The sequence below is a fragment of the Aphis gossypii genome, chromosome 1 (genome assembly GCF_020184175.1).
Source record: "Aphis gossypii isolate Hap1 chromosome 1, ASM2018417v2, whole genome shotgun sequence".
Classification (NCBI taxonomy): Eukaryota; Metazoa; Arthropoda; class Insecta; order Hemiptera; family Aphididae; genus Aphis; species Aphis gossypii.
Genome location: NC_065530.1, coordinates 17,581,024 through 17,605,817, shown reverse-complemented (window position 1 = coordinate 17,605,817; position 24,794 = coordinate 17,581,024). Strand labels below are relative to the sequence as shown.

General features: G+C 24.1%; 1 protein-coding gene across 7 annotated transcripts in view; it reads left to right on the top strand.

Annotated features, from left to right (window-relative positions):
• LOC114128313 (calcitonin gene-related peptide type 1 receptor) overlaps positions 1-24,794 on the top strand; it is a 153,978-nt gene that overhangs the window by 108,440 nt on the left and 20,744 nt on the right. For all 7 annotated transcript variants that reach the window (XM_050198861.1, XM_050198860.1, XM_050198854.1 and 4 more), the window contains exons 6-8: positions 10,114-10,240; positions 15,045-15,262; positions 22,037-22,337. In XM_050198861.1, coding sequence (XP_050054818.1) covers positions 10,114-10,240; positions 15,045-15,262; positions 22,037-22,337 — 646 coding nt within the window. The remainder of the gene's footprint in view (positions 1-10,113; positions 10,241-15,044; positions 15,263-22,036; positions 22,338-24,794) is intronic.

The window sequence follows — 24,794 nt, the reverse complement described above, 5'->3', positions numbered from 1 at the left end:
AACATATTTCGAGATTCTTTTTAAAAATAAATTAGTTCTACCCATTTTATTATTAAAAATAAAAATAAACTACTAATAGCAAAGCAAAAATACAATTGAATATTCTTAAAAATACAGTGCGATTGACAGTTATTGCTCGGGATTGTTTTTCATTGTATGTGTACAATAATGATTAATTTTTGAAATCAAATTTAAGTTATCTATTACAGTACCCTACTCAAAGACAAGGTTTGCTCATCATCTACTATACAACGAAGTGACTCCTTATTTCTTAAAATAAATTACTTTAAATATAAAAACTGTTGTAAATTTATTATATTAAAAATAAGAATATAATAACTCAAGTAATATATTTTTCCGTAACGGCTACGTAAATCTACATAATAATATTATTTATGTCCATATTCATTTTTAATAACAACGATTGAACAAAATGCATACGTGAAATATGTTTCAGAATAAGTATGGACATTTTAATATTTGCGAATTTCGTTATGTAATTCAAAGCATTAATTAACCTTAAATTTTATACTATCTTAAAAAGTCTTACGTTATGGCCTCATACCAATTCCGATACTGTCTCAAGTCAAAATGGTCCACGTCAAAACAAAGATGCAATGTTAACTGAATGACTCATTAATCACTTAGATGCTTAACTATTGATCATTTTCGCTTTGAAGTAATTAAAACACAAAATATCTCTGTAATATAATAAAGACTTTATTTTTTGCTTTAAAAAAAAAAATACTTTTAAGTTCTATATTTCTTTAAACAATTTTGTTTTTCATTTTATTTAACATATCAAAGTATTTTCCTGAAAATGAAAAAAATTATAAAAAAACTATAGTTAGTTTATTGTAAGTACTTGTAACAGCTTATAATTCATAACTTACAAATATTCAAGGTAGGTATTAGCTTACCTACCGACATTTTACAGAATATACTCGCCATTTTACTCAACAAAATTTAAATGCCTGAAGCTAATTAACTATAAGTATCAAGTTAAGCTTAAGCATAGGCTTAATACAGTTGTAATATTTTATGATTTTTAAATGATTATAAAAAAGTTAATATTAACTTTTTAAAAAAAGCTATCAAAAGTCAGAAAATTCTATCGTATATTTATCAATATTAAAATATTTTTTTCCATTATGTTCTACCTTCACAATAATTTATTCTTGATGTACATAGTTATTATTTTACAGATTGTATTTCAAGATTTTCCATACTCTAAAAGCACGAAATAAATACTTCACTAAGATAAACATTGCACGACTATCGTAAACTGAAAAACAAATGGTATTTTTTTTTTTTTTTTTGATTTGTTAAAACATATTACATATTGAAATAACAAAAAATCTTAATATCAATATTTGATTAATGGAATTATATTTATGCCATAATTGATTTTTTCAATTCAATGAACTGAAATTCGGCTGTTGCTGCTCCAGTTTCTGCTAGTGCTCTGCCATATATTTAACTCTTGAATGATTTATATCACAAAATGTAAAATCGTGAGTAATCATTTATTGAGTTCGCTGATATAAAAGATTAAAAATTATAATAGATTAACCAAAGATTTTTATTAGACCGTTTAGTTATTATAATAATTAATAAGTCATTATCGCCAACATCATTAATATTCACTCAACAGTTTTTGATACAATTAAACTAACTTGTCTCCATTTATACGTTTAAGTAGTATATTGTCATATTACAATTTATTTACTCCTAATTCATATTTGAATATTTTTATGATCTTACTTTTTTAAGATACTACGAATATTATGTGCACAAAATATACAATCAGATATTAATAATTTTGATCCTTTAACTTTCAGAATTTAGCAAAGTATATCATAATTATTATCAAGTACATGCTTACTAAAAATTTAATATTATTACAGATTTGTTTTAAGTAGGTAGTGAAATGTATAGATATTCACGTTTTTGTTTTATTTTTATTTTTTGCTAAAATACAATATACCATATTAATTTATCACAAAAACATATTTTATAATTAAAAACCAACTTAGATACAAGGTAAAAATATCTCAGTATGATTAAAGTATTTTTTGAATTATTTACCGGCTACTGTCACTATAATCTTTTACATATTTTTCTCCCTACATATTGATTATTATTTTTCTTATATTCACTCAAATTGATTAATATTAACTATTAACTTTTATTATAATAATAGTAAAATTCGACTAAAAATTAAAAATAAATCGTTGGTTATAATATAAAACATTTGTATTTATTAATATGTTATGTATTATAACTTAATTTAAGTAGATTACTTGTGCGTTATCTACATACTTAAATATAAGTATATATATACTTATATACATACTCAATAAGTATAAATCTAACCTTATGATTTATTTTTGATTTTTAAGTTGAATTTTACTAATAAATTTATATAATATATCTACCAAATCTAACTATATAAATGTGAAATGAAAAACTCCGGGTAACCTCTGAAATTACTCATCAGATCTTTTTTTTTTTTTAACGAAGGAGTTTATTCACGTTAAAGGGTTCTATCGCAATAACTTGAAGAAAACCCCAATTTTTGTAGGTTTTGAGATTTAAGATGGAAATTTTTGTTTATAAATGGTTGCTATTGGTTTTTAATAATAATTATTAGTTATAATAATAAAGTAGTGAATGTGTTAGTACATAAATCAGGTTGTTATACCAACTATATAAAAAAACCACGAGACAACATATTATTGTATATAATCCACCGTATTAAAAAACAAATAAACAACAGGTGGATTGCCTACCTGATAATTTACTACTCGCATAATCATAAGAGAGTCTGTGAGGCAATTCCAAGTGGAATTTCTATAAAAATATAACCTGACATCTCACTGACTGATAAACGTAGAGCCTGAACAATGATACACGGTTGCTTGCAATATACATGGTACATTCATACCACAAATTTAGAGTGCCATAAGAAAGCATATTTTTAAAGTGGCGCTTGAACTAGTTTCTTGAGATTCAAAATGTTCAATGAAAATGTTTAAGTTTTGAATATCGTTAAACCAAATATTAAATAACAAATTAAACAAAGTTTGAATCATATTATGCAATTAGCATTTTAAACGGGCAACGAAGTGCACGGGTTCAGCTAGTATAATAATATAATATATTTACATGTAATTTTCATACTAATTGTTGACTATATCGAATGTTATGATTGTTATAAACTTACTATTTTATTTATTTTCAAATAATGTAGCTGAGGAATTAAATGCATTATATGTTTTTATTTTAATACTTAATAATATAGTACAGGCATAAATTAGATATTTAAGAAGCCACGTATAGTGACTAATTTTTTCACTATAGATGTGACGATAAGTATATTATATTATATTTTTAAGTAAATTTGTATAATTAATTTATTTATCTATTTATCAACAAATAAATCAAGACCCAATATTTACAAGAATATATTAATTTTAAAATATTTTTTTACGAGACAAGATTTAAATAAGTTTATAAAAGTGTTTGTTTGCAAGATTTATTATTCGGTGAATTGGATGGTTACGAGCGCAATTTTCGATGGAACCACAAAACGAACATAGTGACATAAAGAGCGGGAGAGAAGCTTAAAGTTAATTTGTGATAAAAGTGATGGCGCATCATCGAAAAGTTTTTGGACACTTTTCTATACAACTATGGTAATGTTGTTTAATATAGGAATAGTCTAGCTAAGAGTTTTTGGTGTCTAGAATGTAACCTGTTAAGGAGAGAAAATGCCGTTGCGAAAATGCTATGTGTGGGTTTCATAACACTGATGAATATTCAACAACAAAACGTACCAGAGAGCAATAAATAACTTTAAGAAACGCAGTGAGGTGAAACTCGAATATAACGTGCTATACAAGGCCCACTACTTTTAGTACCCTACAGCATATAGATGCAATGTGTAGATGAAAATTAGGAGTAAGTGTTACAGAGATACTCAAGTCTTTTAAATGTTTAACGGAGGAAATAATCAACCTATTTATTTTATACGGTTAGGTAACTTAATTAATGAGTGGGTCCTACTTAACTGCATATAATTACACTTTGTAATAATAAAACGCAACTTGACAGATTTCGACAACTTAACTAAAAAATTGAGATTGTTTGGATGGTATGACAATCAGACACAATATTGATACTCCGAAATAATTTCATATCGTTTGAAAATATAAGGAACTTACACTCATAACACATAACATATTTTATGCCATTGATAAACTACGTAAGAAGTATTACGAAAAATTCCTTTCTTGGGAATCTTTTAAGTTATAAGTATGTACTGTATAATTATATCAAAAAATATAACAACACCGCTTCTTTTCTAGCTCTTGCTGATTTTTGAATTTATTGGAAGATTAAAATTATTTTGAAGTATCTGAAAACGTATATTGAACGTGTGTATAGAAAATTCATACTTCTTTGTTAAAGATAAATTATATCATGTTTAATATTTTTTGTACTATAATAGTTTGGAAAGCTTGAACTATATTTAAGTTTGATTCTTTCGTTGTGTCCCAGAACTGCAATCCTTCATCCAGATAGTTTTATAAATTAAAAGTTTGAGTTTTAAAATGCGGTTAGTAATTTATTAAAATATAAAAGGATCTTAGTAGCCTTAATAATTAATATTTTAGTTCTAATAGGATTATTCCAGATCAGTCGTTTATCTAAGTCGAATCCCAAGTATTTAACTACATCAAAAGTAGATATTTTTACATTATGACGTAATGACACATTTTAAAGCATACCTTTGTTTAACCGTGACTATAATATTATTTATCAATTTATTTCATTTTATCTTAATTTGATTTTTCATACCCCTTAGAAATTAAATTAAGATAGGTTCATTTGTGCGTTTTTTTTAAAAATAGTTGAAGAAATTTTATCAATAAAAATAATAGCTGTATAATTAGCATAAATAGTCAGTTAAAATGGTTTGTTGAATAATATGCTGGTTAGTAGTTAAATATATGTTTTTAAAAGAAAACGTTATAAGACGCCTTCCTATAGAACAATAATAATTATAATTTTCAGTATCGGTGTTTTATACAGGACGTAGAAATATCAGTCTAACAAATAAGATTTAATTATAACAAATAAAGAAGGATAATAATTAAACTTTTTAAGTTTCAATATTAATCCCTCAAGTCATGACCATTCAAAAGTCTGGACACATCAAAAAAATCAAAAGTGTAATAATATAATTTTTAATGATGAAATAGTTTCAATAATTTTGTAAAATAGATTTGTACTACTTTGTGAAAGATATAGCCCAAACTATGTGTTTGTATAAGTATTTTGTAAATGATAATGTATACTATATACATAATAAATGTACAAATAATCATCTCTAGTATTTTGGATTAAAAAGGAATGATAATTATTGGCCTATAAGAGGTTTGAGTAAACAATGTTTTGCTAAGCTAGATAATGAAGATTATTTTAGAAAATGTCCATAGAATTGTGAAGTATAATAGTTATTTGATATCTCAATACTTACCTCTACCTCTTTATTCTAAAAAATTACCTCTCGTTCAATGTTTAACAGTCCATTCAGATTATTGATCTGAGAATCGATCTATAAACAGGTTGGCTTTTTAAGTGTGTCACATAGTAAAAGATATTTGTATTTATGTTATATGAAAAATATATGTATATTTATTAAAATTTAATCAATGTTTATAAGTACCATTAAATCTTGATAACACAAATTTATCGATAATTTTAATGATTTAATTGTATTCAAACTCAGCTATATGTGATGGTTGTAGATATAGGTTGTATATTTATATAATATTATAAAAAAAAAAAATTAAAAACTTATAATTTATTCATAATAAATCTAATATTACTGAAGTTACGAAGGATGACTGATCCATGACCACGAATGTTACATACGATTAATAATACTTTAAATATGACTACATAATAGGTAAAAAAAATATAATAATCGGATAAAATATGCTGAAAAGATAAATGATATATTTAATGGTAATTTGTTTGTGTAAAGTTTGTTTACCCACACGGGTTGATAGACAAACCTTTATATTATTTAAAAAAGTAATAGGCATTGAAGAAAATTTTGTTAAACTCACAATTTCAATCAACAACATATAACCGTATTATTTTTTGATTAAGTACAAACTGTATGCCTTATTGTTACATTATAAATTATAATAATATCAAATAAATAGACTTCTTCATTTTAAAAATAGTATTCTAAAAATTTGAATTGTAAATATTCATGTATTATTTATTTATCATAGAAAAAAAATTTTTTTAATATTTATAACACTATCTTATAACTACATTATTCAGTTAAAAAAAATTTTTCAAAAAATAATGATATTTGTTTGCATTATTTTTTCATTAGTTCTTTAATTTGTCTAATAACTTTAATATAGGAGTATAAAAATCAAATTTCGATCAAAAATTTAATTAGTTATAAATATTTTAAGTTTAGATTAGCGCAAAAAATGTGGCATTTAAATGCCTAAAATTAGCGATAATTATCGATTCCTTTGTTTCCTAAAGAACTGATGAAATCTAAGAACCAGAACTGGCCCATCCCTAAATAAAATGTTTTAAAAAACATGAATTCTTTTCGATTTATAAGTGTCCATAATTGAAAAGATCGCTCGATATAATGCGCAACTGTTATAAATACCCAATCAATTCTTTTTGATCTTCAACATTAAAAATTATTTCAAAATCTACATAGGTTACTTTTAGTCATTTAGATAATGATCAGTACATTTTTATTAGGATTTATTCAATTATTTTACAAGCACGGGCATGTATCTGTCAATTGTCATTACTTGAAGGTCCAACGCATTAATTTTACTCGTAATTTATACAAGTCAATAAATTGAAATATTTGATATTGATTGACAACTAATAATAATTTTAAATTAATTAACGGCAATTAAAAAGGTTTACCATCACAAAAAAAAACATATTATAAATGTATATACAAACTATATAAGCTATTGATGTACATTGTACATGTGAATAATTTATTATTTCTACTCAAAATCAAAAATTGGTAGTACCACGAAAAACAATTAATGAATAAACAATACCTACATATTAATACAGTTAAACTAAATAATAATATATTGTAAATAATACTTATTATGATAGAATCATTAGGTGGTAAACTTATATTAGTGGTTTGTACTATTGTACAGGATAATATTTATGAGTGATAAAACCTGTATTTTTTTTTAAAACTGGACAATTTTACAATTTATAAAATAATGGTTTACAATAAGCACAAGTGAAAACCTTTATCCTTTATTTAAAATAATTATATGATGCGAAAGAAAAGGTATTAAAAAAATATAATTTTAATTTTAAGAAGAGGTTGACAATAGTTAATGCCCAGGGTATGTGTGTTAGAAAAAAGAGCTTAACTTGCAGTGTACACAGATATTAACGTGGAAGACCCCGCTAATTTGTGTTATTTTTTTAACAAACGTTTGATTTTTTTTTTTTTTTGAACTTAATGTAATTACTTTTGTGTATACCCGAAATCATACTTACATTTATTATAATATGAATTTAAAATATTTATCATAATATCAAAAAATATGAACGATAATTTGTGTTTCAGTATTTAATTTTGAATAAATATACTATTATTTTTATTTTTTGTATACATTTGTATAAAAAAAAATATAATATTAAATTACCGTTTACTTCTTAAATCATAAAACAAATATTAATTAACTAAATTTAATTTGAATAAGTTTTTTTACCTATGTGATTTTTTTTTTTTTAATTTTAAATTTTAAATTTTTTGTAATTCTCTTTGTGGTATTTTTTGTTTAATAATAATATACTAATTTATAGATTATTAAAAACTTTTTTTTGTAATATTATATTGGGTTAATCATGCTTTTTTTGTCCTATTTTCAAACTTTCGTGCTTAAAAAAGTTTATTTTATAATAGTATAAGTGAGTTTATAAATAATTTAATAATAAAAGTGCCTAATAAATAATAATATTTTTTAAATAAGACAGGTAATTCGATCTATAATGAGTTATGACAGACCACATTAGACTAATGAGTATAATGTCAGAAGTAAAGGCCTTTCCATAAATTATAATAACAAAAACAGAATTTGTGTTGAGCATTTACCACGAATATCTTCACAGGTATTTAATAATTGTATTAAATAAGTACATTTTTTTTTGATCAATTTGAATATAATCAACATTTCACTAAAGATGTTTTATGTTGGAAGGTTGCTTGCAATCATTTTTTTTTAATATATTTAGGTGTTAATTAGCATTTATGCTTTTAACTAACTTTAATCTTAAGTATTTTAATACGTTTTGAATCTATAGTTAGTAGATATACAACTTAGTATCTATACAACTTTGTATGAAACTTTTTGTTTAAAAATTTAAGATTTTTTTTTAACAAACATCCATTTACAGAACTTATTAAAACTTTATACGTTGAGCTTTTATAAGTTATAGATCCAAAATATTTAAAAAAAAATAATAAAAAAAAAACTCTAAGGGATAAATATGTAGTTTAAGTTAGGTATGTAGGTAATTATAATTAAGCCGATAAATGAACTTTGAATGACAAAAGGTATTATCTTTTATATATTATGACCATCGTTAGTTCATTGACAATGAGATAAACTTTCCTTATAATAATATTTCATTAGTAGCTCGTTTGATTTTCAAAAGCTCACAAAATACCTTTGAAGTACATCTTTAGTTAGAAAATAGCTCAATATAATAATGTTTTGGTATGATTTGTTCAACGTAAAGTATACTTTATCAACATAATATCATTTTCTATTTAATATATATTCTAAAAGAGTTTAATAAATTTTCAAACATATATTTCAGAAATTATTCAATGCCCGCTGGAATAATAACTTAAAATTCAATGATTGGACTTATCTATTTTTTACATCATTAAATTCTAGTCAAGACTAATTAAAATATTAAATTATTTATGATTTATTTAATATTTATAGATGTTATTTTAGTATTAATGTTAAAATACTAAGATGGATATTATACAAAATTCACCATCAAAATAACTGAAATAATTTAAATTCTATGTTTTATTTCTGTAACCAGTTAAAGAGGTATAATTTAAGCCCAAATTATTCGCGTTATTTAAGCTCGATTTGACAAACCAATAATCAACCATTAAAATACCATACAAAATTAATTATGTTTATTTATATGTACATTTACGAATGAAATATTATGAACCCTTGACGGAGTCTTGTCTGACATCAAATAAGTTTTCATGATACCAATTTACTTGAAATTCAACATAAACTGCGTTACATGTATATTGTGTAATGTGTCCTGTGCATTGAGATTAATGATGTGCGTCCCAAAATATTTAACATTGAAAATCGTGTTATCTCTTTTCAAAAAAAAAAAAAACTCATGACAATATTAACCTTAAAGCATTAAACTAACTTCGATGTATTTGTATTTCTATTTGTAATTTAAAAATTGTATTTTACATTGTTAATAAAAATATTTAATAATAATTTGTAATTAAAAAATTGATTGACGTACTAATTAATAATATTATATTATACTATTAACTGAGAAATATTACCTTAAAATATAGTATAATTATCATAATTGTTGCGTCTTAAAAGTATCCCGAACTATAATCTTTGTAAATTAGTTCATAAATCTGTAGACGATGTATAAGTTCATTTATATTATTTTATTATATCTCAACTTACAAAATTTTACCTCTAACCATAATTGTCTAATAAATATCAACTTATAATATATCACAATTCATCAACACAACCTTAGTAAAATAGTAACCGAGAGTGTAATACAAAAAATAGTGTAATTAATACACTTTTTTCACAAAAACCTAGCCTCGTAATGTACAATTATGATATGTTAATATAAGCGCTTGACGCATAAATCCGATGTCAGAAACCATTTTGAAAAACTACCGCGGTTTTGTATCAATAACATATCAGTTAACTATTGTACGGGGAATAATTCAAAACATAATACATTATCGTCCATGTAAACGTTTACCTTTTTTACTTACAGGTCTTTGAGATGTGCACGCAACACATTGCACACGCACATGTTCACATCGTTCGCTATCAATAATCTTCTATGGCTGCTGTGGTACAGACTGGTCGTCGAGCATCCGTCAGTCGTACTTCACAACGGGGTATGTAAATTTCTGAGCCATTGTGCATAAATTTAACCTATGCAGTTGTGTGGAGCTTTTCTAACAAAATACCCACAGGGTTTTCAAACCCAGCACACAATAACAATATTTTTCTTCCCTTCATCATTTTACTTTCGAATAGAAAATATTATGCTGTCACAGCTACGCTCACATTACAACCGCATACGAGATACTGTGTTATAATAACATGTTTTCGAAATAATAATTTCCTATCAGTTTTCCCATCAGGAACGTGTTTATTTGCATTGTTCACAAGACTGTAGTTTTGCTCACTGTTACGCTTTTATCTTATTTAAATATTCTGAAAACGTTACATTTTTTTTCTCTTTTGTATTATTAATGTACCATACAGTTTTTTGTCGATTTTGCATACCTAGTTTAAATATTCAAAGAGCATTTATTTTTTACGTTGTTTATAACCGTCTAACATTTATTAATCACATTTACTTATATGTACTATTTCCCCTTTTTTCTAAACTTGAATAACTTCACTTATGAACCAACAATGAATATTATGTTATCTTCAGTAGCAAGTTAATATTACCGTCTGAAAACTCAAAAATGATTACATGTTTTATGTTTTAGACTTGATGAGAGGAAAATGTTTTATTTACAACTAAAGCAACAATGTTAAAAAAAAAACTAAACTATAATTTTTTATTTGCTATATCTATTATAATTTGTTAAAAACTAATAAATTGAATGAATACTTACTATTCAAATATTTAATTCACTATAGGTACAAGTTCTATAATATACTAAGGTATTTAAAGATTATACTTCGGATAGTTAAAAATTCTATAGTAATCTTAGTTCTGACCAGTTTAAAAGCTTAAACAATTACAAAAACGCTTTTATCAATTTACATATTTGAACACGAAATAGATTTTACAAGTACCTACGTTAAAAATTGATACAGTTACCTAACCTTGGTGAAGTTAAACAACGTATCTACCTACGTATTCTAATACAGCGTGTCGGTAGTTTTGAATGATAAAATATTTCTTTTGGGTTTCGACTTCCTGTATTTAATTTAAGAAAAAAATGTTATTTCCTTACCTCCCTTCATTATAACTAAAAATTGTATTATTCTCAGTCCTGCATGACACTTGCCAAGTTGTGTAATAAACTAATAAAATTGTATTTATGTGGAATCCATTTCCAGATTAAAATGTATATTTTTCTTCCAGTATGTGTAATTGTCATCTAATTCTTCCTTTTAATGTGTATTTATGATAAAATAATATATAATCTACCTTGCAGTTAAATTATTAATAATAATATACCAAACCACAAAAATGTCTACAGTGTATAATTAAATATACATATTTACTGTTTATAGTTAATAATATGTAATTCATTGAATTATACTACCATTGGTTTTGAAAAATTATTTTTATAAATACGTATTTAAAGTAAATAAAAGAAAAAGGATGGTACTAGTAAGTTTACAATTTAAATAATTATTTTAATAACGCTACTGAACTACTGAAGTATTAAAATATGTTTTCTCAATCTACGAAATAAATTCCCATTTATATTTCACCACAATGTCTAAAGATATAAAGGATCTTTTTTTCTTTAGTGTGAAACTGGAACTAAGATTTAAAAATCCTGTGTATTGTAAAAATTACTATTGTATTATTTAAGAACTTAGAAAAAAAATTATATGATTAAAACTAAACTCTATTTTCATCATTTTGAACGCATGGGAAATGTAAATAAATAGTTTTTTTTCTTTATAAAAACACTAACAATTGTATAATATTTATAGTGAAAATATGTAATATACTCTACAATCTCAGTTTACTTACTTAACTTTGCTCAAGTGTAAATTGTTTTTACTTTACTTTCTAACATTTACCATATTTACATACAATTTATAAATATATTTATAATTTACTAAAGAAATGGAAATATAGGAAGTATAAATTCAAAATAAAAATTAATTTTTAATATTTATTATAAGAGGTAGAAATAATAACAAAAAATGTACATCAATATAAGTTCAATAGTTATTGACTTAACAATATTATTATTTTATAGTGGGACTATATATATATAATGTAAAATGCACTGTTAATATATTATTATAAATTTTAATATATTTATATAAAACTATATAAGTTTTTTATTATTTACTTTATTTTAGAAAATTAATTAATTTTCTAAAAACAATTTTCTACTGCAAAAAATACTTTTTATAATTATAATATTTAAACCGTTAAATAATTTTTAATAACACTTTTCCATTAGGAAGTACTTAAATATATAACAATACTACATTGATAAATTTATGAAATTCACAAAAATATTTTTTTCTAAGTAAAAGTAGCGTTTGTCAGGTGCGGAACGAGCGTAGCCCTTGACGCGTATCCTAATAAATGAGGAGACATTGGCTCGCCGTCTATTTCCTTATAATTTTTCAACTCCATTGGATTCCATTAGTTGATTATCAGTCACACTCCATTCAATAGGTCTTGACAAGTGAACTTTAGTCAATAAACGTATTGTTCTATTGTTTTATTCAACTACCATCTAACAAACCTGCAGCCAACAGACTTTGAACCAAAATATTATTATAAATGATTTAGCTATTTACCTTTAATAAATAATAAATTCAATAGTGTTCATCAATCTATTGACTGTATGCACCAACCTCAGTATTCAGACATTGTACTTGTTTTATTGCGTCAATATATTGATAAAATGATCTGAATGATTTTCGTTATTTTATTTTATTTTTATTTCGATTACTTTTTTATTTATCTACAATGCTATAATAATATTATTAACCCAACAGACTGGTGTTATCGGCATTTTTTTTTTTAGAGTTCTTCAACGTTAAAAATCATTTAAAATAAATGGTTTATAATCAAAGATCTCTTAAATGGTATTAAAAAAGGAAACTTAGATTCGTAAAATATTAAACTTGAAAGATCACATGGAAAATTATTGACTCAATTAGATCGTAAGGTTAAACTATAAAAGAGTAAAAAACTATTCGTAAAAGTCAAACTTTTTTTAACACACGTGGGATTTATATTTATTAAGCTCAATGTTACCACTCAAGCACTGAGATGCTAAGGAAATTATATTTTGTTTTAATTATTTATTCATTTATCTTCATTAATTGTACTTGTGAAATAAACAAAATAATATGTGAGTTAATATAATATGGTTCGTTTTTAATTATGTTGCAAAAATGTTAATGTCGTTTAATAAGTAATTTATTATAATCATGTGTATCATAAACATAATACATTATGAGTTAAATCAGCTCAAATCTGATCAAATACGATTAATTAGAAGATTTGTGAAAGTAAAGTTAAGTGTAAACATTTTCAGTTTTAACTAAGCTCCACCAAGTTTCTAAGAATACAAAATATGAGGTTTCAAATAGTTTTCTTCTTAGTTTAATACCTCATTGTAAGTTATAACTCAATCTAACTCATCCGTAAATAGTTTCCACTAAATTATATGATTAAATTTGTTGAATAAATTAAACTGAACACGTTTTATGAATTTGTATGCTCTATTTAAAATCAGTAAGGTTAGTTATTTTTATATCCGTATAAAAATATTTAAAATAAATAGTCACATTTTGTTTTTACACGCTTTTAAAGTTAAAATGTTGTGGAAATTTTTCAAAAATGCAACAAAAAAAACGAACTATTTTATAGTTTAAAATTCATAAGAACTTTTCTTTTGTTTTCAAGTTTTGAAAATTTAATACAAGATTTTTTATAAGTATTTAATACTGAAATCATGAAATCTAAAAAAATGTATGCAGAAAATTATTTTTTATTACATATTTTCATTTTAAATTCAGACGCAATCGTTTATGAAAAAAATAACTCATGATATTAATTATTTTGCCATAATTTAACAACATTATTGTAGGGAACTTAAACTTTTATTTATTTAATATATATTTTTAAATTTTTAATGTTTTATGTTTAAGGTATTTACAGAAAGACGTTATTAAATTTTGAGATATAATTTATAGAATTGGAATAAATAAATATTATTATTATACTAATAATATAACAAACACAATATTTTCTAAAAATTTCGTATCAATCTACTATTATACTGTAATGGTTGTTACATCATTATTTATATTTACATACACATATTAGAGCTATATACATGTATAACATATGTCTTATAAACATAACGTGTAAAATATGCTGACTAGATAATATTAAATCCACCCAACTTTGTCCCACATTTCTAATTGTAAAGCTACGGCCAAATACCAATATTTTCTGTGATTACCATGACGCACACATGAACCCTGTCCGTAAGTGATAATAAAACTATGTAATAACAATGATTAGACCAATTTACACTATATTTTAATATTAAGATCATCAATACCTTTTGTGCTCTTGGGCTATGGTTATAATATATTCAAAGGAAACTATTTTATTTCCCTGAATATACTATATTCAACTAGTCATCCTTGGCCACGTTACAATACTAAAAGTAAAATAAATTATGATATAATAGGTATATCAAGAAAAAAAACACATCACTTGGTGCTATAAGCTGGTAGACCGTTTCTGCAAGTGAACGTTTTTCGTATAATATAGACTATAGAGATTGGTATATCATTTAATTTTAATTTACTACACCTATAATAATAACTCACTAAACACTTAATGTACAGCAGAGAGATACCCACTTATCTACCTTTTAAATTTGAATTTACCGATAGAAAATGAACACGTTATAATATTTAGTAACGATATTATATATGATTTTTATATTTTTGCAGTGGTGGTGTCAAATATTACACGTCGTTCTACACTATTTTTTGCTAACCAACTACGCATGGATGTTGGCTGAAGGTTTTTATTTACACACTCTTCTTGTGTTCGCCTTTACGTCCGAAGATACTCTAGTTCGATGGTCTTGGACTTTGGCTTGGTCAACGCCGTTGGTCGTCATTTCATTGTACACTTTACTACGAATTTCCAACGACCACACGTCCGAGTGAGTAAAAAAATGTAATTTGTATTTAAACATTGAACGTATTTTTTTGTTTTACAATACGTATATATTAACGTGTTTGTTATTATCACAAATCGTACACATAGAAATATGACAATTTTTTTTCATTTGAACGATTAGGTTAGGTACATTTTATTGATTTTTGTAAAATTCTTAATAATACGTTGTATTAAGACCACAATATCATATCAACATAAAAATTTACAATAATTATAATTAGATATTATTAACAACAAAATATATTTCTATACTTGTATATTAATGACTTTTCATCGATATATTTACAAATATAAACTTTAATTTTAAAATTTAGTGAGGTTTAATTAGAAAAAATAAATTTAATTATTTATGGAGTAATTTAATTTATTGGATAAAAAGTAATTTATAATATATATATATATATTAAGTACAAAGTATATGGTATAGTGTCTAATAAAGATAAGTTGAGTTAAGACCGTGTATAGCAATTTGAGGTTTTTAAACTTTTTGTTTACCTATTACTTATTAGTATAATAATGGAAGTAATGTCAATAATACGGGTGAGAGGCTATTGAGTTAATAATGTCTCAAGGTGAATTATCGAACTGGAATCAATCGTTAAACATAAAAAGACGACAAGATAAAACTGGTAAATATAATCAATCGTGTAGATAGTGCAGTTGACATGGGTAAAAGGTATTGTTTTGGAAAAAAAGAGTTGCCATGCATGTGTGCAGTGAACATTTCTGAATTCATTGTATGACAATAATTAAAAGTACTTTTTATTGGTTGTAGGTACATGAATAAACACAAAATGATAAAATGATAAAATTAAAAATTAAATTCCTATAAGTGATGATTTTTAGTAACAAACCAATGAATATTTAGGTAACTACCAAATTTTAAATAAAAACATATTTCCGTTTGAATCAGATTAACCATTTGGCAGTGATCATAGACACTTCGTTGTATCGTGCTTTGTCATAACTTAACTTAATCTTCAATATTGAGTCAATTCGTAAAAAAAAAAAATATTTAAACTATTTTAATTAAAAACAAATATGTATAAATTGTATTTTCTTTAAAAATTAAATTAAATCTAAATAAGTTGATGAATGGAAATACACCGATACTACGTAGGTGGTAGAAAAAGTTTAATAAGTATAATCAACAGTAATAAAAACACTGAGAAAAAAATGTAACAAATAGGTAAATAAGGTTGCATTTATACATATATAATTTATTTATAAAAAAACTGTATTGATACCAGTTGCCATAACCAGAATTAACTGGTCAAATATTTACTACAATAATTGATTTATTTGAAGCTTATTAACAATTGAATGTATCAACCGTTGAACATATAATTTTTATACGGGTACCTAATTGATTACAGCCGTAAAGTACTATTTCAATTTAATCGTATTTATTTAAATAATGAAGCATGCAATATACTTCAAAAAATTATGTTTCATCGGAAATGCGTAAATTGTTTAGTATATAAAATATATAGTAAAGGTAAACATTCAGAGAACGATAAACTGTAAATTATTTTAAATGCACCAGAAATCAACTTAAATCGTTTTAACGGTTAATTTATTACATATTACTAACCATTTATTCCAATAGTATTTTCAATATTCAATTACTCTATAAAACGTGATTAATAAACGATTGAGAATTGAGGATGATCAAAGGATTTTTAAAAAATTGTTCATAATAATTATAAGAATATTAAAAATCAGTTAATATATTATATAAGTACCTAATTTACGTGTATATAATTTATAACTTTCATTGTTGAGAGTTAAAGCATAGAAGCCCAAAACTGAGAAGCTAAAACTTAATATTCAGTCAAATAATCTAATAAGTACCTATAGTGATTAGTGATATTATTTAGTATTTTAATAACGTGAAACAGAATACCAGTTTTATTCCTATTGCGCATAATAAATATTGATAAAGTAGAAACTGCTTGCCAATATCTTTTGTACCTTTATTAAACTTGGAAAGAATTTTTTAATTATAAATTTATTTTTATTGCAAACATTTAATTAGTCCTATAAAAAAATACATTTTGAATAATCTCTTTGTTAAACTTTGAATTAAGACTAATTATTATAATGTATTGAACAAACATTAATTAATATCAAATTAGAAATAAATTTACTATTTAATAAACTATGACTATTTTTGCTTAAATCTATATAAATAAGTCAATTATAAATTATATTTTGTAAATAAAATTACTATTTACAAAGTATAAATTGTTTAAGGAATTGTTTATTTTAGCAATTCAACTTGACAATATAAAATTAAAATTGAAAAAGATTTAAACCTTAAGCTGATGCGTATCATAACGGTTAAATAAGTTAAGCTACCTATTAAATAATAATCTAAAAAACAAATCGCAACACTTTCAAAAATCCGGAAATTCAACTTTTTTAACTGTACATTTTCAATTGGTCAGCAACTGAATTATGATTCAAATTGTTTAGTACCGCATAATATATTATGTTACATTGATAAGTGTTTATTATTCCAATAAAAAACAATTCAATCTGATATTGATGAATCAGATAAAAGATTGAAAATATTGATTTCATTTAAAACATAATTGCATTGTTTAAATATTAATAATAGAAGGTAGTTATGTATGCCATATTATGTTAATTATGTGAGATTTATATGTATTAAATAAATATAATATATTTTAAATTTATGATAGAATTATTGATATATCATTTTATATTTTGTTAACATTAACAAATAAAATAATAAAGTAGGATTCTTAAAAACCATTTGAAATAATTTTCAAGTAATTTATGAAAACGATATGAATTTTAAATAAACTTCTTTAAGTAAATAAGAAAATTATCTTTAGAATTTTATGTTTATATGTATATTTTTTTAAATTACATTTTGATACTTACATGTAGTACTTAATCATGTGGTTATAAATTAATATAAGCCGTAAAACTCATAAAATATACAAAAGTTCTTAAGTTTCTGAAAAAATAAAACTATTGCAATTTTTAATTGAATCATTATGAACTAGTGTATAGTTTCTTCATAGTTTTACAATATGATCAGTGATAATTTTAAAGCCTATTCAATTTAATATATTCGTATAGTTAGTAAAATATTATAATTTTTGTTTTATCAACTCAGTGTGTAGTAACTGTTAAATTTTTGTTAAATGATTATTAATTTAAAAGACCATTAAAACTTTGGTTTCCTTATTTTTAAGCAGAATAATTTTTCGAATTAAATGATTTATCGTTGGTAATAAGTTTATAATAACTGAACTCTTACTAAATAATAGCTTTGTACTCAATAGTAAATTAACTGAAGAAATGTTAATGAATTATCAAGTTTCTGTCACTCAAAAATCATTTATAGCTATAGCATTGACGTCTGACTTAATAAAATAATATAAACCAATATGCATCATTAAAATTAAGTTAGATTTTATGCGTCCAATGTTTATAATCATGATATTATCTATTCAAAAAAGAAAATATTTTATTCGTAAAATAATTTAATTTCATTGTATTATTTATTTTGTATTTTTATGTTGATACGTATCAGCAAAAACTTTAGATTATATAAAAGTTTCATTTTATGTTTATTTTAAACCTAAATTTAAGTAGAATTTTTTTTCAGGCTTTAAAATTTTGTCTCTATAAATAATGGGGTTTGATAAATTGATAGTTCACCAGTTATTTTTGTCATAAATCTAATGAAGATAAAAACATTTTATGCGGTTTTTTACAACGTTGATCACCGGCGAGAAGTTTTAAAGCAATACATTTTAAATATTCAAACTACTCTTATACAGTTTGTGAATATATTAATTTGATTTTATGATTTGTTTTTATGTCTGAAATTCGTATACTTACAGTTAATTTTCACAGTATTTTAATTGTCAAGTATGCATTGTTTAAATTTTATTATTCCGATTTGTTATTGTCCAAAGAGTAATTAAACCAAACGGTTTAAATCCAATTAGATTTCGTTTCAGAAATTTAATTGAGGACTTCTTAATATGCACTTTTACTTGCGTACTATAATTTGGAATTGTTTACTATTGCATAATGTATTTTATTTGGAAACCGTTGGTTTTTGTTTAATTATTGTGATAATAACCTATAATATGTCTTTAGATAGACATTGTTTTGAGTAACATTTATAATTAATTTTCATTGTATTAAATATTTCAAATATTCTGTTGAAGTTAATATTTTGTTTTTTAATAATATATATATTAGTTACGTGCAGTAAAGCTGCAGAAAATAAATTTTTTAATTTCTAATCTTTAACACACTTTACCCCATCGTATTCAACTATATTGATCCATATTATTTCAATCAATTATCGCGGTACGTGTATATTGTGTTGTATATTATGTTTATGAACGATAATAATTAATTCTGAATTGAATTTACATAGCCAAACGTAAGATAATTTCTGCGGTTAGTGGTTGTTTTTTTAATGATGTTATTTTCGTGTTTGATATATACGGATTTCACGATACCTACAAACATAATAACAATTAACCCAGGTATAATTTATACGTTTTGCGAATAGAACAATAGAGAACACCGCATGCAGGTGTATTCTGGTGATTACAATATTATTTGTAAAATGATGATGATGATGATAACAACTCGAATTCATACGCCCTAAACTAGGTATTGGTTTTATACAACCCATAATATATGATATAATAATTCTACATAAACATATAAAATAACATAGAACAGCATAAAAAGGTGTATTTTATAATGCTTGTTATGCTCGTTATTCTCGACCAGGCATCGTAAATTTTGTTTCTATAGTTACTTACGTTCCTTATTACCATAGCCCTTGTTGACTTTATACAAAGTATATTACATAATAATATTATTTAACATAATTTTTACCTTACACTCATATTATTATAACTTATTGGGACACTACTCGTAAATAGAACCAGTGTTTTTTAATGCAAAACGTATTATGTATATATTTTTTCTAGAACAATAACGCTTACCAAATACAATATTTTATTTTCTAACTGTAGATAATTTTATGTCAGAAATTTTTATATGAATTTTTCATTGTTCAGATCTGATATTTGATATTATAGCCATCCTTGTACTCAATATTAGAATTATTTATTCATTAGTATTTCTGAAAGGGCTGGATAGTGACTAAGCTACTGCTACACAATATAACAGAAATAAAATTAAGACGTAATTTTGATATTGTATTGATCATTTTAAATTATAAACTAATGTACAGAATGTTAAAATACATACATAGGTATAATGTAGCTTTTAATAATTTATTGATCTGCTTCAGAATATAGATAGTAATAAAAAAACGATTTTATTATTTTTATAATCATTACATTATAACATTCCATAAATTATTATTCAAAGAACACCTCTGTAAAAAGAATGCCTACTGATGGTTTTTTTCCATAGATATTCGAAAATTGTGCATATAATTTTGTTTACAAATTAAAGCGATATTAAGAAAATAAATTATTCGTTCAGAGAACTATTATTGAGTCTTGACTTGCAATCTTCAAAAGCGCTACACGCAATTTAATAAGAACTCATTTTGCCTATAATAGTGTTTGCAGAAAAAGCGTTTATGTTAAACGATAACCATAAAAAAAATAAAATAAAGGATGATTTAAGTCGTCTTATGCTTTATACCAATACATTTATATTACTTCATTAAACTAAAAATTAATCATTTCAATATAAAATCGATCTATTTTATTAATAAATTAGCTTCTCTAAAACAATTCAAGTTTTGTTTTTAATTTAATAATAATTAATTATTACATAATATAATATCGTGTTTGTATGATGTGTTTTTAGAAACTAATTTTGTTTTAACTATAGATCAATATTTTTAACTAATCATAATAACTATTTTAATGAACACAGGGTATAGAAACATCTCAATAGTGACCGGAGAAATCCGTTACTCAAACATCTCATCTCGAGTGTAGGTAGTAAGACAATGGTATTTTTGATAAAAGTTCGATTATAAACTTTTTAAGTGTACAATAATTTACACACTCGTAGAAAAATGTTAATTATTTGTAATGCAAGAATTTTTATTGAAATAGAAATTTTAAATATTTTTCATATTTTATTTTTTTGTAATTAATTTAAGTTCATTTTTAACTATAATTACATATTTTTGATACTGATATTTTTAATTTTTAAATTCATCCAAAAAATATTAATTATGTTTAAATAATACTATGGTTTTACGATAATATCGTAAGTCATGGTATTATGGATGCGATAAATAAGCTTATAACATAATATTATTCACTGATACTTAATATTTTATTATTGTATTAAAGTCAATATTTTACTATTATTGTTTTAAAGTTTTTATTGATCACCGATTTTTAGTTCTATTGCTTAACCTTCCTACAAAATGTTATGATTTTAATATTTTTAATTCAAAAATCTAAAATGGGTTTTTATTCATAATTGTTTTTTATAATCTTATAACTGCTTAATAAAGCTTTTTTAGAATTAGTGTATATTGTATTATACAATACATGTCAAAACATTGTATATATTTTTTGAATATAAAATACAAATATCTATATACATTTATTTTTAGTATTTTAATGTTAATTTAGGATTTTTCTATATTATTATAGTAAATTTGATAAATTTAAAAAATATATATTATATGTTTTAAGGATTTTTAGATGATTAAGTCCCTAGTTCTTCTCATTATCACTATTACTTGTAGGTGTTGGATCAACGAGTCACCATTTACAGAGGTGCTAGTTGTGCCTGTATGCATGTCGATGGCGCTCAACCTGGTGTTTCTGTGTAACATCGTCCGAGTTCTTTGGGTGAAGCTTCAGGCCGGTCCATCTCATTTGTCCAACAGCACGCCATCACGAACACTGTTGCAGGCATTCAGAGCTACACTTTTACTGCTGCCACTACTCGGGCTCCATTATCTACTCACACCCTTCCGGCCACCCAAACAACATCCCTGGGAACCGTTTTACGAAGTAGTGTCCGCTACTACGTCATCATTCCAAGTGAGTACATTGACAATAAATTTAAACTCACCATGGTAAAAACAAAAAAAATACTTAAAGTATATCGAGTGAAAGTACCTATCGATGATAGACTACGTCTACTAACATTTATTCATTCGAATTTTACAAATCACCTACACAGTAATATACAAAGAAAACTAAAAAATATCTATACCTACATGAAACAGATAATAAATAAATGCATTAAAATTCCATCTCAATAAGGTACCTAATAAAATGTATGGATTTAAACATTTGTCTATATTCAAAAAAAATTAGACTTGAAAATTACAGTACTATAAAATATTATTAATTCTTCTATAGATATAATATTATAATATATAAGTTTCAATACATTTGTATTATATCCAGCACAATAAAATTCCAATACTATATGTGTTTTTGATGGCTACAACTTGTTTGTGCACATTTTCCTTTTTTACAATTCGTTATTCAATATTGAAGAACTTATTCAACATACGATGTACTGACTTTGACATATGTCTACAATGATAGTACGTCTAATACAGTTAGTAACCACTGTACTTAAGTACTGAACCATATTACTGGTGAATAAAAACTATTCTAAAAGTAGATAGGTACGAAAAAATCCAAAATTATATAATCTACACAAACGATTATAAGAGTATATTCCTATCTAATATTTAATACCTAATTTTTACTGAAGTCTGTGATGATAATATATATTGTATATTATTTGTCATAATATGAGCAAAAGATTTATTAATTTTCAGATAAAAAATATTGAATGTGTGTAAACAAGTTGCAGTGAATTTTGATTTAAATAGGTAGTGCCAGAATAGTGAGTACAACTAATTATGTTTTATTATCGTCTAAAAACGTATTTTCCGAAAACAACCATAATAAATTATACCCAGCAAACATACATATCCCCTTCGCTCCGCTTTTATTTTACAATAAATACATGTTTTTTTATGCAATTAGTTTTTCTATATTCATTGATTGTCAATATATATTTATGAATTATTTGAACGAAAGATAATAATAAATTGTTGCATACAATATTTTTACCAGCAAAACATACACAATATAAAATTTGATAACAATCGTGACGCTTCCCTTAAGACTGTTGAAAGTGAACTATTTTTAAGGGGTCGTATTTAGGAAATATTCGTTATCCTTCTTGAGTTATGTGTGACCGTGTGTATTTACTGATTATTAATGTGCGTGAGTTTCCCAAACGCTTTATGTAGATAAAGATAGAATTAGGCTAAGATTCTTGGAAATCAGTAACGTATGCAGTCACACGTCACCAAAATTCCGATTTTGATTTTAAAAACAAATTTGAATTCCTTATATTCTCTTTTCTATGTTTTGTAGGAAATGCATTTTTTATTTTTTTTTATTGTTTAATTACTATAGAAGTATAATACAATTTTTTTTCAAAATTCACCTTAAATTAGTGTTGCTAAAAAAAAAACTAAAATCCATTTTCCACAAACCTAGAAAAGAGAATAAGGAATTCAAATATGTTTTCAAAATAAAAACTGGACTTTTTTTGCTGCGTAATTTTATTTTCCACTTATTAATCTAAATGCACGAAAAAACGACCCTTTTTCAGCAGCCTTAAGAGGACGTCATACTCATTGTGTCTCTGTCTTATACAAGTAAGACATAGTGAATTTTCTTTCAGTGGAATCAATTTTATGCTGTTTGCTTTAATATTCAAGTCAATTTACCTATTATCAAACTTAAAAATAATACAATTATCTAGGGAATCTCATAGGCTTTTATGATATTATATATATTAATTTTTAAGTGAGTTTAAGTTATTATATTTTACATTACTTAGCTCACTTAAAAATTAAAATATCAATAACAAGCTATGAGATGTTCTAGATGGTATTATTAGTTATTACCTTTAAGTTTGACAATAGGTAAATTGACTCTAATATTAAATCTAGCTAGGGTATGGCGTCCTTTTAATCTGATCTATATCTGTAAAAACTTGTTTTATTAATATCTTTTTTTTAACGTATTTTTTGAATTTATCAATTTTAAGTCTACTGATTAACAGAATTCAAACTATTAAACATAACGTAAATACATAAAGAGGTAATTACTATAAATATATTCTTTTCACTCTGAATCAATAGTGTTATTAATAATATATTATATCTTAATAATTCTAATTACCGTGTAAGAATCAATGTTGTCTTCGAGATAGTAACTAATCGTAGCGTTGATATATCATCATGATACTATGTATTGCAAAACAATTTATTTATAGATTGAAATATTATTTCTGTATAAAAATATCAGTATAGAATAAATATATTTAATCTTAAATCTCAAAATTAAACTTAATTGTTTTTTAATAATATAGTAATTTTATAAAATCGATTTGAGACCTTCGCATACGAAACCAAAATATACCTAACGTTATAATATTAATAAATTATTATGATGTATTGG